This window comes from Halichoerus grypus, chromosome 13 (assembly GCF_964656455.1).
Source record: "Halichoerus grypus chromosome 13, mHalGry1.hap1.1, whole genome shotgun sequence".
Lineage (NCBI taxonomy): Eukaryota > Metazoa > Chordata > Mammalia > Carnivora > Phocidae > Halichoerus > Halichoerus grypus.
The window spans coordinates 63,152,770-63,168,811 of NC_135724.1; the positions used below are offsets into that span (position 1 = coordinate 63,152,770).

At 48.5% G+C, this 16,042-nt stretch overlaps 1 protein-coding gene across 4 annotated transcripts in view; it reads left to right on the forward strand.

Moving 5' to 3' along the window:
• DGCR2 (DiGeorge syndrome critical region gene 2) overlaps nt 1-16,042 on the forward strand; it is an 83,336-nt gene that overhangs the window by 38,179 nt on the left and 29,115 nt on the right. For 2 of the 4 annotated variants that reach the window (XM_036104267.2, XM_036104270.2), the window contains 3 exons: nt 10,891-11,016; nt 13,391-13,610; nt 15,319-15,392. In XM_036104267.2, coding sequence (XP_035960160.1) covers nt 10,891-11,016; nt 13,391-13,610; nt 15,319-15,392 — 420 coding nt within the window. The remainder of the gene's footprint in view (nt 1-10,890; nt 11,017-13,390; nt 13,611-15,318; nt 15,393-16,042) is intronic. The other 2 variants (XM_036104268.2, XM_036104271.2) reach the window with 1 other exon arrangement.

Below are 16,042 nucleotides of genomic sequence, written 5' to 3' on the forward strand. Positions count from 1 at the left end.
TGGGTCATATTGTAAATTTATGTTTCACTTTTTAAGAAATGGCCAAATTGTTTGCCAAAGTGGCTGTAGATTTACATTAAAAAAAAAGTCCTTAGCAGGATGGAGCTCTTTCCTGATTTCCCCTCAGTTGTAGATCTGTCATTATTCTGCCAGAGTGATTTTGGAATCTCTTCTCCCAGAGCCCCCGACTTCACCTGTCTGGCTTAGTGCTGGCAGGGCCTGCTGCCCACCTTCCCGGCTGTCCTCTTGGGTTTTCCCTTCACCATCAGCATGGGAGAATCAGTAGATTTCTCCCTCGTGTCTGTCGCGCTTGTCTGCCTCTCTCTCTCTCTCTCATGTTAGATCCTTTGTTTTTTGGTTTCCTGTTTTGGTTTATTCTCTCATTTAAGTAATGTACTGCCTTCCTTAATAACTTATGCAGAAAAGGAACACCAGAGATAAAAGTTTTTGGTTCCTTGCTTGCATGTCTGGAAAGGCCTTTATTTGACCCTCACACATGATAGATTTAGCTGGATTTAGAATTACTAGTTAAAAGTAACTTTCCCTTACAATTTTGAAGATCTTACTCCATTTTTATGAGCTTTCAACATTGCTGATGCCATAATTCTGGTTCTTTGAAGGAAACCTGTTTTTGTTCTTCTGGAAATTTTGAGTATCTTTTGATACATTGTGCTGGCCACTCAGCAGATCTTTTCATTGTAGGAACTCATGCATCTTGGTTTAGGGAAAGAAAAGACTAGATTTTTTTTTTTTCTCTTCCATTTAATTAGTCTCTTTCTAGAACTGTTATTGGAAATTGGAGCTCTTGGACTGATCTTCAATTTTTTGTCTCCAGTTCTTCATCTCTTTGTCTCTTTTACTTTAAGGAAGTTTCTACTTGCACCACCACATCTTTTAACAGGTTTTCATTTTTGCCATCATGTTGCATTTCTAGTGGAGATTTTTCTTTGGGCGGGGGGGGGTTACTGGTGTCTGTATTATGTTCCTTTTTAATAGCATCCCATTCTTGTTTTATGGATACAATATTGTCTCTCACTTTGAGTATGTTAATGGCATGGTTTTGTTGAACTGTTCCATATGCATCCCTTCTGTATTGTTTCCTCTATAGTTTGGTGTCTTTCATTTGGAGGCTCTCCTCAGAGGTTGGTTGGCCTTGCCTGCCTGTCTGCTGTGTGTGGCAGAGGGACTGGAAACTGTGCTTCTGGGCCTCCTTGGATAGTGAGCCAGCTGCACTGTTTCATTGGGGGGTCTCCTCCCCTTGGGGACCTTTTTCTTAGGCTGGCCAGATTTCTCCATAGAGGAATGTTCCAATCTGCCCTCCCCAGCTAAGAACAGAACCCTAACTTTCAGTTGAACTGGTGTCCCCAACCAAGAGACACCTGTTTGACCCTCTCGTCAGTAAATCACCCATCTTCTGCTGGGGCGAAGGAGAGACAGGGCTGCCTGAGCAAACCAAGTACAGGGGATGAGATCTGGGTTTGTCAGCTGCCTTCTCTCCCTGACTTTTTTTTTAAGATTTTATTTATTTATTTGACAGAGACACGGTGAGAGAGGGAACACAAACAGGGGGGAGTGGGAGAGGGAGAAGCAGGCCTCCCATGGAGCAGGGAGCCTGATGCAGGGCTTGATTCCCAGGACCCTGGGATCATGACCTGAGCCAAAGGCAGACGCTCAATGACTGAGCCACCCAGGTGCCCCATCATTCCCTGACTTTTAATATGAGAAACTTCAAGTCTGTAGAAAAGGTACATGAGTAGTACAGTGAATGCTTATATTGCCCTTTACCTGCATTCACCTATCCATAGCAGTTTGCTGCAGTTGCTTCTTTACATGTTTTTTTCTGAACCCTTTGAGAGTGTGTTAGTGATACCATGACATTTTCCCCTAAATACTTCATCTATCTTCTTCTTTTTTTTAAAGATTTTATTTATTTGTCAGAGGGGGAGAGAGAGAGAGTGCATAAGAAGCGGGGAGGGGGCAGAGAGAGAGGGAGAAACAGGCTCCCCGCTGAGCAAGGAGCCTTGAGGCAGGACTCAATCCCAGGACCCTGGGATCATGACCTGAGCCAAAGGCAGACGCTTAACCATCTGAGCCACCCAGGCACCCCAACTTCATCTATCTTCTAAGAAGAACAACAGTCCCATAACCACAATACACTTTTCATGTGCAAGAAACTTACCATAGTACTGTTATGTTGCATACAGTTCATTTTGAAGTTTTTCATTTGTCCCCAAAAATATCTTTTACAGGTTTTTTGTTTTTAAATTCAGGATTTATTCGAAGTTTACATATTGTATTTTCTTGCCATCTAGCTTTATTCTGAAATTCAGAAGTGTCTCCAGCCTTTAAAAAAAAATTATTATTGATCTTACGTGGCATTGACCTATTTGAAGAGTCCAAGCCAGTTGTTTTGTAGAATGTCCTTCAATATGGGCTTGTCTGTTTCCTCATGATTAGATTCAGGTGAGACTTGTTTTTAAGCAGGTCATAAAGTGTTCCATTGGGAGCACATGAGGTCAGTTTGTCCCATTACTGGTGATGTTAAGTTTGATCACTTGGTTAAGGTAATGTCTGCCATATTTCAGTACAGTAAATGTCTCTCCCCCCTCCTTTGTAATGAAAAGTAATCTGAACAAGTAATGAGTAATATGTGGAGTGGTATTCTAGGTATTCTCCAACAACCTTACACCCAGTTGTTTTAGCTTATATTGATGGTTCTTGTCTGAATTAGTTATAATAGTGGTGGTTAAAAAATGGTGATTTTGTAATTCTACCATATGCACTCCACTTAATAAATTATATTATTTTATAAAGATCTTTCCTATTTCCTGGCACTGCAAAATGTTCCAGATTCAGGGGGTGCCTGGGTGGCTCAGTTGTTAAGCATCTGCCTTCGGCTCAGGTCATGATCCCAGGGTCCTGGGATTGAGCCCCGCATCGGGCTCCCTGCTCCTCAGGAAGCCTGCTTCTCCCTCTCCCACTCCCCCTGCTTGTGTTCCTGTTCTCACTATCTCTCTCTCTGTCAAATAAATAAATAAAATCTTTAAAAAATATTGTTCCAGGTTCATCTTACAGTTTTCCTGCCCCAGACCTGGAATCAACCATTTCTCTGAAGAGTCCTGTTCCTTTCGGTGAGGAATGGTATTCAGAAACCAAGATCTGAGTGGTAGCTATGCTCATAGTTATTTGGGCATCATAGCGTCTAGGCATTTCTTTCAGTGGATTGAGCTAGGAAACCTTTTTAAAAATAAGCAGCTCATATTTATTGATGCCTCTGATTCTAATCTATACTAAAGTTCTCTTCCTCCCATCTTATATTTTTATCTTCTCTTTCCCATAGTAAGAACTGTGGTTCCCAACACCCTGAATATATGTATCCATTTGGCCAGTCCTAAAATACTTGTAGTTTTGGAATTACTACTCCTATACCACTACCAAGAACACACCTACTAAGTAAATTCCAGGATTTCTTTGTAGTTTATTATGTTATTAAGCTGTTTCCCACTGATGGGGTATAGTCAGTTCTCAAGTCAGAAGTCACTAGCACTCATTCCTTTTTTTCTTGGGGGTGATTATGTTAACATTTCATTCTGTTTGTATTTAGTTTTAGGACTTCGCCTTCTCATCTTGTTGATTTATTTTTAATGTTTTTGTATTGAGATAAAATTCATGTGCCATAAAATTCACCCCTTTAAAATATATAATTTCACATTCTTTAGTATATTCACAAGGTTGTATAACTGATTTATTTTTAGGATATGTAAAATGTAAACAAGATTCAGAAGTCATAACTATATAAAAACATATATTTAAAAGTTCTTGGGGTACCTGGGTGGCTCAGACGGTTAAGCGCCTGCCTCCAGCTCAGGTTATGATCCTGGAGTCCCGGGATCGAGCCCCGCATTAGGCTCCCTGCTCAGCCTGCTTCTCCCTCTGCCCCTCAGCCTCCTTGCTCTCTCTCTCTCTCTCTCAAATAAATAAATAAAATCTTTTAAAGGTTCTCCACGGGGGCACCTGGCTGGCTCAGTTGGTAAAGCATGTGACTCTTGATGTTGGGATTGTGAGTTTAAGCCCCACGTTGGGCCTAGAGCCTACCAAAATAAAAAAGGTTCTCTTTCCTCTCCTTTTTCCCTTTGCCCTGTTCCTACTCACATCCTATAGGTAAGTAATTCGATTAGTTTCTGGCTTATCTTTCTGGAGTTTGTTCTTGTTTTGTTTTTTTAAAGATTTTATTTATTTGTCAGAGAGAGCACAAGCTGAGGGAGAAGCAGGCTCCCCACTGAGCAAGGAGCCCGAGTCGGGACTCGATCCAAAATCAAGAGTCAGACGCTTAATTGAAAAGCCACCGAGGTGCCCATTTTTCTCTTTTTTTAATTTAACAAAATGCCCATGAAGTCACTATGTTAATTCATAAAGATCTTTTTCATTCTTTTTTACAACTCTTTTGCACTCCATCTTAGGAACATACCGTACTTTATTTAACTAGTCCTCCTATGTATGGGCCTTCAGGTTGTTCTCATTAGTTTGCTATCAAATATAATGCCACAATTGGGGCGCCTGGGTGGCTTAGTCGTTAAGCGTCTGCCTTCGGCTCAGGTCATGATCCCAGGGTTCTGGGATCGAGCCCTGCATCGGGCTCCCTGCTCAGCGGGAAGCCTGCTTCTCCCACTCCCGCTGCTTGTGTTCCCTCTCTCGCTGTGTCTCTCTCTGTCAAATAAATAAATAAAATCTTCTAAAAAAAATAAAATATAATGCCACAGTAAATAACTTAATACATGTTTCCCCTTTTCAAATTGTTGAAGATGTATCTTCACTGTAAATTCTTAAATACAGGATTGCTGAGTCAAAGGGTCAATGTATATGTAGTTTTGCTAAATATTGCCAGATTCCTTTTTTTTAAAATTTTAATGGAAGTATAGTTGACATAATATAGGTACTTTACTTTTGTACTTGCCCACCCGTTGGCCTAGGATTTAGCTTTCTGGGCTCAAGTAAATTGAGTGATTTGCTTCTTAAATAAGACAGTCTTGAGACTGACAAATGCTAATAAACTGGATAGGATACTGGGACAACAGGCATAAACCAAGATCATCCCCAGGCAAATTACAATGTATGGTTGCCTTCTTCAAGCTAATTATTACTTCTGTTTTCCAGTTTTTACAACTTTGCCATCTTCCTTCCTGTTGTTTGTCCCTGTGACTATGCCTTTTAAAAAATTCCATTACTATTGTTTTAATTAAGAGTTTCAGGAGAGACTAGAGGTGAATGAATATGTTCATTCAGTTGCATATCTCTAACTAGAAGCTTCAAAAATGTTATTAATCTGGGATTTTTTACATTCAGAGGAACCTATCATGCATGAGAATGGAATAAAGGCCTTTTCAGATATGGACAGATTCAGAAAAGTTGCCCTGCCCTTTCTTAGGAAGATATGTCTTGTAAAAGGAGAGGGTAAAGCAGAAAAGAAGGTAGCCTGGGGTCCAGGAAAGAGGGCCCAGTACAGGAAGACAGCAAATGGACCCCAGGATTACAGCCATGCCCCAGCCCAGACAGCAGCCTATTCAGCCTGGTGCTAGAAGGTAGGGACTAGAGGAGGGGTTTCCGAGGGAGAAGTGGAGCCAGGAGATTCTGATGTGATGTTTCAAGTGTTTAACATTTTTATTGCTAGCCATTGTTATTTGCTATAGCAACTGGAAAGAATAGCAGTAGATATACCAAAAGCTAAGCAAATTTAAAAATTAATGCGCATATTAACTCCAGGAAAAAAAAAGGTTGTAAAGAATTGAAATACCTAGTATGCTTTCTGGCTCACAAGTGAAGAACCTTTGTACATTAAGTGTACATTATTACATTATTCTACTAACTTTAATTACAAAATTGATTCTACTCTGTTGGGAAGGTGGATAAGAGTGTATATGAGCTAAATCTGTACCTGTCCTAACATTACGTCAATGGACAACATTCAAAATTGATAAAACTGGAAGTAGCTGGGTAAACCTATTATTTAGAAATATGGACAAAATATCAGAAGATATGAGTAAAAAAGATGTTTTTAGGAAATGGGATTAGGAGCAGGGGGCTGGGAAGAAGGGAGATGGGTTTCTATTTCATCTTGTGGGTATACATAAGAAATAAGAATTAATACATACATACCTTGGGTGAGGATTCCTACCAGGCCATTCTGCTTCTGCCGTATCTCTGCTGGCACTTGAGACCCAAGGCCACATCTTGAGTGTGTCATAGGACTATCTGATGGCTTCAGCTTCTGTCACCGGCCTTAGTGGAAGGTAAGGCATTTTTTCTGTGAAGTTGTGCCTCAGACATTTGTGGATCCTTGCAACAGGAGGGAAGCAGATTTTGAGCTTGGAACTGACAGAGCTGTATTTTTGCAGTTATTCTCTGTGTTGAGTTACATATTATCCACATGTGGGTATAAAATGGGAAAGCAAGGGCGCCTGGGTGGCTCAGTTGGTTAAGCAACTGCCTTTGGCTCAGGTCATGATCCTGGAGTCCCGGGATCGAGTCCCACATCGGGCTCCCTGCTCGGCGGGGAGTCTGCTTCTCCCTCTGATCCTCCCCCTCTCATGCTTTCTGTCTCCCATTCTCTCTCAGATAAATAAATAAAATCTTTAAAAAAAAAAAAATGGGAAAGCAAAAGTGCTCATTTGTTATTTCAGAAGCATAGTTCTCGAAACCTTGATAGAATAGAGACAAAGATGGCAGTCCTGGGGCTTGCCCGAACTAGTAAACCTTTAGCCTCAGTGAGATTTTTTTTTTTTAAGATTTTTATTTATTTATTTATTTGACAGAGACACAGTGAGAGAGGGAACAAGCAGGGGGAGTGGGAGAGGGAGAAGCAGGCTTCCTGATGAGCAGGGAGCCCGATGCGGGGCTTGATCCCAGGACCCTGGGATCATGACCTGAGCCGAAGGCAGACACTTAAAGACTGAGCCACCCTGGTGCCCCTCAGTGAGATTCTTAGTAAGCTCGGTGCCCCTGGCCCTAGCTGGAAGGGAAAAGAATCAATGTAAAGAATGTACAACATAATGGAAATACCATTCAAAATTTTATATTTTCAGGCTCTCTGATGTTAGAAATCCTCTTTTGGTAAGCAAGTGTTACTTACCTACATTTGGATTTTTGACCATGATTCCAAGCCTGTTTCGTTATAAAGAAAGAAAGTGACATGCATTCTGACTACTTGGAGCTCTGGAGACTCTCCAGTCTGTCTTGCCCTTTATTTGGAGAGGTTACAAGCTCATCTGGACCCTAATGCCATATTTGGACAAGTTATACAATCCTAGAAACACAAATTAGAATCAGTCACATTTTGTCCTTTATTTGCAAATAACAGATGTTGGGAAGCAAGCATGCCACTGCCTGCCCTGACTCAGTTTCCTTGTTGGACTCAAGGCTCTCCTATGCCTCGACCCCTCCTCCCCCAGCTCTCCCTGTGAGGCCTGTAGTGGGAAAGCAGGAAACCTGGCATGCTGGGTGCCCCTCGTGGAGCAAGGGGCGGCTGCCCTGAGCACTACACACCCCCCACCCCCATCCGCAGCACACAGCTTGGGAAGATGGGTGGGGACAGGCCTCTGGTGGCCATGCTGTGAGGTGGGAGGAGGCTCAGGTCCAGTGGACCTGGAGCAAGTGGAAGGCTCACATCTCCTATTTTCCACTACTTCTGTGAAGCAAGCCTCATAACACTTCTGAGCCTGCTTTCCCATCTGGAAAACATTCCCTTTACCTCAGTTTTTATAATACCAAGTCAACCATGTTGGCTCCTCCTTGCTTCACGTCTCCGTCCATGCACTCCATCCGTCTTTGGTGGCCAGAGCTATTCTGAAGTCTTGGCGAGGACACCTGAAGAGAGCAGAATACAGACAGCAGTCTGTGGTGCAGAGAGCACCCCTTCCAAGACGGCAGGCTGGGCTGGGGACCGGGGGCTGGGATGCGCACTCAGACTCTTCCATTCCCAGTCACAGGGTGTAAGTGTGCCCACCGCCAGTTGCTGGATGGAAGAGAAGGCGGACCGAGGGCATGACCTCTCACTAAGGGAGGACAGGATTGTCTGCTGTTTTGCTCACTACTCTATTCCCCATGCCTGGAGTGCCTGGCACACTGAGGTTGCACAGGAGGCAGAGGGAGAGGGAAAGTTGCTTTGGGGTGTCTGCATCCTGAAACCAGTTCTTGGGGCCGGCTGCCCAGGTGTCAGCTCACACCTGCCAACTGGCCCGAAGGGGAGATGCTGTCAGTGAGTTGCAGAAGGAAATTGTGTGTTGTTAGAGGTGCTCCTAAGGGGTCTGTAGGGGTGCTACTCCAGTGAACTCTGTCTCTTCCCCATTTGCACCCAGTTGCTGCTTCTCCTGGCCCCCAGGACACTCGGAAGTCCCTGGTCTGTGCCAGTGGGTTCCCATGGTGGTGCTGAACACATGAGTGATGAGGGCATGGGTGTGGGCGTTTGGCTGTGAAGAGAAATAATGGAAAAGAGAAGGGCTCAGAATTGCCACCTGAGCCACCAGAGAAGCCTGCTCAGTGCAAAGTGGCTTTGCCATCACCACTTGGCTTTCTGGTGACTTCCCTGAGTTGTTCTGCCTATTGCCCCACACCCCCTCCACAGTCAGCCAGCATCCAGCCCCCGGCAGCACTCTCCCTGCCCTGTGCCCCAGATTTATCTGTCTCTCTGAACAGTTTGGTCTGTCCTCTACCAGGTGCTGCTGTGCTTGGGTCTGGGCCAGAGGCCAAGACCCAAAGTGGAATCACAGGTCTTGCTCGTTGGAGCAGACAGAGGGACACATGAAAATCAGGTGTAGGGAAACGTGCTCACCACACCCAAACTTGCCCTCGAGCTTGTCCCAAATGTGTCCACCTTTGGCCTTTGCCCAAGCTGTGCTCTCTGCTGGGAAGCCCTCCTTGTCTCTAGTCAGCCATCTCTTAGAAGCCCAGTGTGGATCTCCGCACTCCTCTGCCTGCCTCCCCGGGGTGGGGGTGGAGGGGGGGTATGGCCATGGTAGCACTGCCCTGTGTCAGAACTGCCAGTCCCCTGCCGGGAGTGGCAGTGCTCAGGATGTGTGGATGGAGCACCCTGGTCCTGGAGAACTGATGTTGCCCCGAAGAGAGCAGCTGCAGCACGCAGGTGGCTGCCAATGAGGTCGTTGTGTTGGCGGTGAGGTTGCACCAAAGGCCTTGAACATGCTTCTCCTCTGAGGTCTTGCCTTGAGTTGAGCTTCTCTCAGACATGGGTAGCACATTTATATTTTAGAGTGGTTTGTAATCGGATGGCCCCTGAGCCCCATCACATGCCTGGGGAAGGGCTGTGGAAATATTGTACTGAATAATGGGGAAGGAACCAGAGCTGCTAGGGCAGGAGGAAACAAGGAGGAGCACACACAGATTTCTGTACAGGTTGTTCTGTGCAGCCCTTTGTAGGGTAATGACAAAATGCAAACGACCTAAACTTCGAAACATTGGGGATTATGATAACTAAATCCATTCACAGAATTCTGTGCAGCCATTAAAAGTGATGTTCTTAAGTGCATTTAAGAATATGGAAAGCTGTTTAAATTCAAGCTTACGAAGCAGATCATAAAATAGAGTGATGTGATCCCAGTATTTTTAGGGATTTGTACAGAAAAAAAGACTGGGAGGGCGGCAGACCCTAGCATAGTAGTGGTTTATGTTTTGGCTTTTCAGACTTCTGTGTTTCTCAGTTATTTCACATGAATGATTTGTTATTTTACAATGAGGAAAAATACAGGTTATTTATGAAATAAAAACCGTGTCAGAGTCTGCGACACGAGCAGGATCAGATAGCTGGCGAAGCTTCAGTGAAGTGGAGCGCTGTGGAGCCAGGTCTCCCACAAACCCACGTGCCACGCCATGCCCGTGTGCCCCACATCCTCTGCCTCAGGCCTGCTGGAGGTGGCCATGGGGAAGCACAGCCGGCCTCCTTCTGTGCAGCCATGCAGACCAGGGTCACCGCTGTTTGTCCTGACCTTGCACCAGGTGTCCTCACCGTGCACCAAGATGCCCCCATGCAGGCAGAGGAGGGAGGAGAGTGGCCCGGATGGGACGTTGCCTCTGGCTGTCTCCTGTTCTGTGCCTTGGGTACCTTACGTCACGTCTCCGCATCACCCCTCACCTTTGAGAGGGAGGAGAGTGGTGCTCTCAGGGTTGGAGAACTCCACAGAGAGACTCTGGAAGCACCAACCTGCGAATTGCTATTAGATCATGATCCATGAAACTAGAAGTCTTCCTCATCTTCAGCTTCCTGTTCGCACTTCTGACTGTGCTTGAGGCTGGCTGCACGACGGGGCCTGTGCCAGGCGCCCGGGAGCCAGGCAGGAATGTCAGAAGGCCCTGGCCTTGCACTGAGAGGAACCTGCAGGCAGCTGCTCAGACAGCAGCTCAGGCCCAGTGTGAGTAGTGCAGAGGAGGGTATCACACAGTGGTTCCCCCTTCACGCGCACGGGAAGCTCCCAGGCAGTTGGGGTGCAAGGGGCAGCCTGGCCTCTGGAGAGACTCCTCACTGTCCCCCGCCACGGAACCAGAGCTGCTGAGGGATTTTCCACAGGAATGACTAGCCCTGTGCTGTGCCCGTTAGAAAATGCAATGAAGGAGAGACCTCATTTCGTAATAGTAAAACAAAATGAATAATTTCAGTGAGGAGGGCATGTGACCTGCTCGGCCTGAGCAGCAAGGTTTCCTAGACTTTAAAGAACACCTGAGTAACTAGAATATGTGCTGCCTTCCCCTCGACCTGGTTTTCCCAGCCCTGAGTAGGCTGACTACGCTGTACTTTAATTTGGCACTGGCCACAGAGAGCCCCTGGCGGCCGTGTGCCTCGCTGCTGTGTGAGCAGTGCTGACAGCCCGTTTCTCTTCTTGCTTTCAGAAGTGACTGGAGAGTCGCGTCCTTATCATGGGAAGGAGGCTGTGGATCCGCGGCCGGGGCGGGCCCGAGGCAGCGACCCCAAGCACTTCCACGCGGTGAATGTGGCTCAGCCCGTGCGCTTTAGCAGTAAGTTGCAGACCTGCCCTGTCCGGGACCTAAGCGTTGTTGCCCCGTTTGGCCCCTGGCCATCAGGGCCACTTGGCTGGACGAGGGGTGTGCCTCCTAAAATGGCCCTTCAGCCCCTGCGTGGTGAAGCCGTGATGCAAACCCAGGCTCTGGAACCAGGCTGCTTGTTTCCACAAGTCAGAGGCTTTTTGGGGTTGGACTGTACCGGCTCTTTGGTAGATGGAGAAATAAGCTCCCAGAGCTTAGGTCCAGCTGACGGGGAGGGAAGGCTCTACCTCTGTTGTTAAGCCGTTTTTGAAGAGACTAGTTAATGTCCCTATGACATTAAGATTTTAAAGGAGCGTTACAAGATTAAAGAAGGTTGAAAGAAAAGACACACCGAACTCCCCCCCCCCCCAATCCTAAACAGACAGGCGTAATGACATACGTAGGTACAATGCGCCAGGACAGGAGGAACTGACATGTGATGTGTCTCCTGCGGCCTAGGAGCCTGTTGGCTATGTTCATACCCCCCGCCCAACACACACACACAGACACTCAGCACTGGGGGGCAGCTCAGCTCTGGGTTGTCTAACCCAGACTGAGCGAGTGCGGAGCTGGCGTCAGCCATTCCCTATCCTGATGCAGTGCTCGGCCTTGATCCATAATAGCTGTGAACTGCAAGGGTTCTCGTGGTTGAAGGGGCACTGGGCAAGCTTGGCAGGTGAAGAAACTGAGGCTCTGAGAGGTCATCCCACCCAAGGTCATGCAGCCAACAGGGGACTCAGCCCTGTGGAGTCCCAACTCACACTAGCCCTTTTCATTGCTTATCTGTTTTTTTTGGAACAGGTAATATTTCTACTGAGGTAATAAATCCACAAATTTCAAATGATTAAGAAAAGATGAGCCAATAGAAAGTAATGTTCCCTCCTTCCATTGCTCCCCACCACCGGCTGCCATCCCGGGTTTCCTCTGGACCCATCCCAGGGTGATGGGCGAGGAGCCCGGGGTGGAAGCCCGCCCTGCTGCTTGCCAGCCGAGGTGCTTGGCCCCTGTGCGCCTCGGTGTCACCACCTCTGTCTGGAGACAAGGCGGAACCCACGTGGAGGGGGTGTGGCGGGCAGAACGCATCACGTGTGGGGGCTTAGGAACCATAGTAAAGGCTCCCCTGGTGATCCCCCTGCCCCTCAAGGCCGCACCACACACTCAGCAGGCATGTGCTGCGTACCCCGCGCACCTTCCGAACAGGGATGATCTCAGGGCTGGCTCCTGGCCCACCGTGAAGAGCCTTCGAGCACGCTCAGCAGTTTGTGAGCGGGTCCTCCCCGGTGGGCAGGTGGCGCTGTCCCCCTGTCGCACTGCAGCACTGCTGTGGCAGGTCTTGGCTCCGGGCCAGAGCTGCCATTTCCTCTCTTGTAATCTCTGTACCTCTGTTAATAAGTACACACATAGGCTCTAAATAATAAAAACACGAGCATCCATCTTTCAGAAGTTTTACTAGTTCCACAGGATGTAGATGGATTAAAAAGTTGGGGTTTGTTAACAGTTGGCTTTGTTAAAAATTATTATTATTCATTAATGTGTGCTTAGGAGGTGGGTACCCCAGCATCTGAAGGCTGTAGATCCTGTGGAACAGGTCACAGGTCTTACGTAAGGCCAGCCATACAGTAGGGCAGGAGTCTTCCCGGCCCCGGGGGGGGGGTGGGTCCACCTGGTGAGGAGACATGTGGGCTGGCCCACCTCAGGGAGACGCAGGCTCCCACTGGCTACTCTGCCTTTGCCTGCTGCACAACCACCTGGGCCTCACTTTCTCGTCTGTGGGAGGCAGGGGCTGGTCCCTTTATCCCAGTGGCACTTGCAGCTCTCATCCCCTGAATTTCTGTTTGAGGGGAGTGCTGGCCAGTACCCACGTGAAGAGAAAAGGAGGGCCAAGGAGTGGGCTCGGGAAGCAGTGGGCTTGCTGGTGGAGTGGCCAGAGAGCCAGCTGTTGGGGCAGTGAGGGCAGTGTGGGCGGGGAGCCCTTCTGTTCACCCCCGCCAGGCTTGCAGTGAGCAGACATGGGGAATTCTGCCATCTCGTCAACCAGATTTCACCTGAGAATGAAATCTACTTTACCAAAATGCATTCAGCAGCCAGTCTTTACTGCCAAGTCAGTCAAAGGCCTTACCGAAATGAGAGGAGTCCCTGAGTGTGCTTGTGCCTTGGGCTGCATCTGTGTCTTAGAGAAACTTGCATTTCACAGCATGTGTGGTCTTACAGGCAGAGCTTGCTTCTTGAGCCTCAGTTTCCCCGTTTTTCTGGGGTGATTTCTGACCTCTGCTCAGATGCAGCATGTCTAATTGCATTTTGGAGTAAGGATCCTAATTTAGGGGACAACCCCCTTCCCGCCCTTCATGTTTCCTAGGGAAGTGCCCGACAGGATGGCATCACTATGAAGGCACGGCCAGCTGCTACCGGGTCTACCTGAGCGGAGAGAACTACTGGGACGCTGCGCAGACCTGCCAGCGCGTCAACGGCTCCCTCGCCACCTTCTCCACCGACCAGGAGCTGCGCTTCGTCCTGGCCCAGGAATGGGACCAGCCAGAGCGGAGCTTCGCTTGGCAGGACCAGCACAAGTGAGTCCTGAGGTGGGGCTCCTGGGCCTGAGGTCAGGCTGCTGCCCAGCAAGCAGGATGCCCACCGAGGCCATGGCCTCTGGCCACCCATGACACTCCGCAGGCTTAGCTGGCCGGCATTTGGGGGAAGGGCAGCCCCATCCACTGGAAACAAATAGAGATCTGGGGTTTAGAGCAGGCATCAGGATGATGTTGGGAGCTCTTAGACGGGCAGGGATGAGCTGCCACATTGTATCACCTCGGGCCAGTCCCCTTCATTGGCTCCCATCTGGGTTCAGCTGCAGCTGTATTGGGAGGGGCTGTTTGATGGGGCTTCGTGGGCCTGGCAGGAAGGCCGTGCAAGTGGGTGGGGGTTCCTTCCGAGAAGGAGGAGAACTTTCAGGCCTAATGCTCAGTGCTTCCCATCGGCACACTTGTTCAGTCTTCCCAGAAACCACAGGAGGCCAGTGGGTGAACACGTAACTGCAGAGACACACACTAGCTGGGGCATGCCCAGGTTCCAACCCACGCAGTCTGGCTCCAGAGCCTGGCTCTTGACCCCAAGGCTCTGTGACGTGGAGAAAATGTGGCAGTTGCGGCCAGCTGCCAGCATCTCCCAGCCCAGAGTTTCCAGGGTCTTGTTGGGGGGCAGGTGTGTGCTGAGGACTGTGGTGGTCCTCCCCTGGAGGTGGTGTCCTGCTGCCTCTTCCACGCAGCCAGGGGGTGGGGGAATGGATTGCAGGGGTTGCCAGATGGCCAGCGCTCCCTCTCAGGGATGCCACGCTGCTGTAGGAGCACAATGACAGTTGCAGGTGGAGAGCGAGCCTTCATTTCGAGACCCTGGCTGGGTTCAGACTCCACCGTTAACACCCTGTGATGTTGGCAAATCACAGTCACCTTGCTGTTTTTCCTTCTACAGCTACAAAGTGAGAAAAATAACTTGTAGATCACAGGGTGATTGTGAGTCCATGGAGAAGCAAGAGGGTTCAGCCCACTGGGTGGGGAAGCACCCTGTCTCCCCAGGGTGGGCGTGTGCATGGCAGTAGGCTTAAGGGACAAGAGTGGCATCGATCCAGATCTCCCATGGTGGCATTGGGCCTGCTGACGGGCATCTCCAGGACTGTGGCTGGAAGGCTGGGGTGAGAGGCACGCACTCAGCAGGTGGTTGTGGCAGTCGGCCAGGTCCACGGGCGTGGCCCCGTCAGTGCTGTGATGTGCGTGCTCAGGAGCACACTGCAGGTCTGGGGCGAGCTGCCTTGAAGCGGAGACCAAGTGGGAGACCATGAGCATGGTTTTACCCAACACTGCACTATAGACTCGCACGGGTTTGTGTTTTATTGAGATGTAATTCACATACCATAAAATTCACCCCTTCAGAGCGTGCCATTCTGTGGTTTTAGCATATTCAGCAAGAGTTGTATTCACAGGGCTGTATATACCCCAAGAATAAGATTGCTTTTGCATAGAATGTGAAAACTTTATTGGATCAGCCAATAAGAATGGCCTTGGCAGGAGTTACCCAAGATACAACTTTTTCTGACCTGTGAATTTATTGTTTAGACTTCTAATACATTTTATTAAAATTAAGTATCAAAACTTAAAAAATCATTACTGCTTTACAAGCTTGGTATTTGAAAGGTCACTATAACTCTAAGGTGTCCACATTCATACCCCGTCCATGGCTGTCTCCCTGCTGTGCTGAGGTCTGCTGCCTTTCACCCTCCTGCAGGCTGTGGGTCGGCTACCAGTATGTCATCGCCAGCCGGAACCGCTCCTTGGGTCGCTGGGAGGTAGCCTTCAAGGGTAAGTCTTTCTGGTCGTTTAGAAGAGTTGTTGGGTTTGCAGTTGGGGTGGGGGGCATCATCCTGACTAGGAAGATATTGCTAGGGGCTCCCCACTTCCCCCCCACCCTCTCCCTAGCAGTGCCTAGTGCAGGGCTCATGGAGAGGAATGGGCCCCAGGCTGTGGGGAGCACCGTGATGATGGGCGGGCACCCCAAGGCCCTTCTTTCAGGCCCTGTGTGGGGCTAGAGCCTTCTCTGGAATCTGTGCTTCCTTCTCACTGGGCCATATTTCTAGACTGTCCATTTTCCCTTTAAGTGAACGCCTTTAATTGAGGTATAAAAATGAACATACAGAGTGTGCAGCTGACAGAGAGGGAGGGATAAGTCTTCTAGGATAGAGACATCAGAAGTAGAATCTGAACTGGAAGGAAAGCCATCAGGCAGATGGAATTAAAATAGATAAGAGTGTGTGTGTGTATGTACACGTGTGTTGCTTTAAGGATTTTATGCTGAGTTGCTTGGAAACGCCAACATAACGTAAAGGAAGCATGTCTGGTGTGGGCAGCTGAGTCCTGCCCCCTGCCTGTCCCTCCCCTCCTGCCCCATTGCCCTGGCACTGGCATGTTTCACCCAGGCCCTGGATGTGGCCTTTCCACTTGCTGCCTGAGCT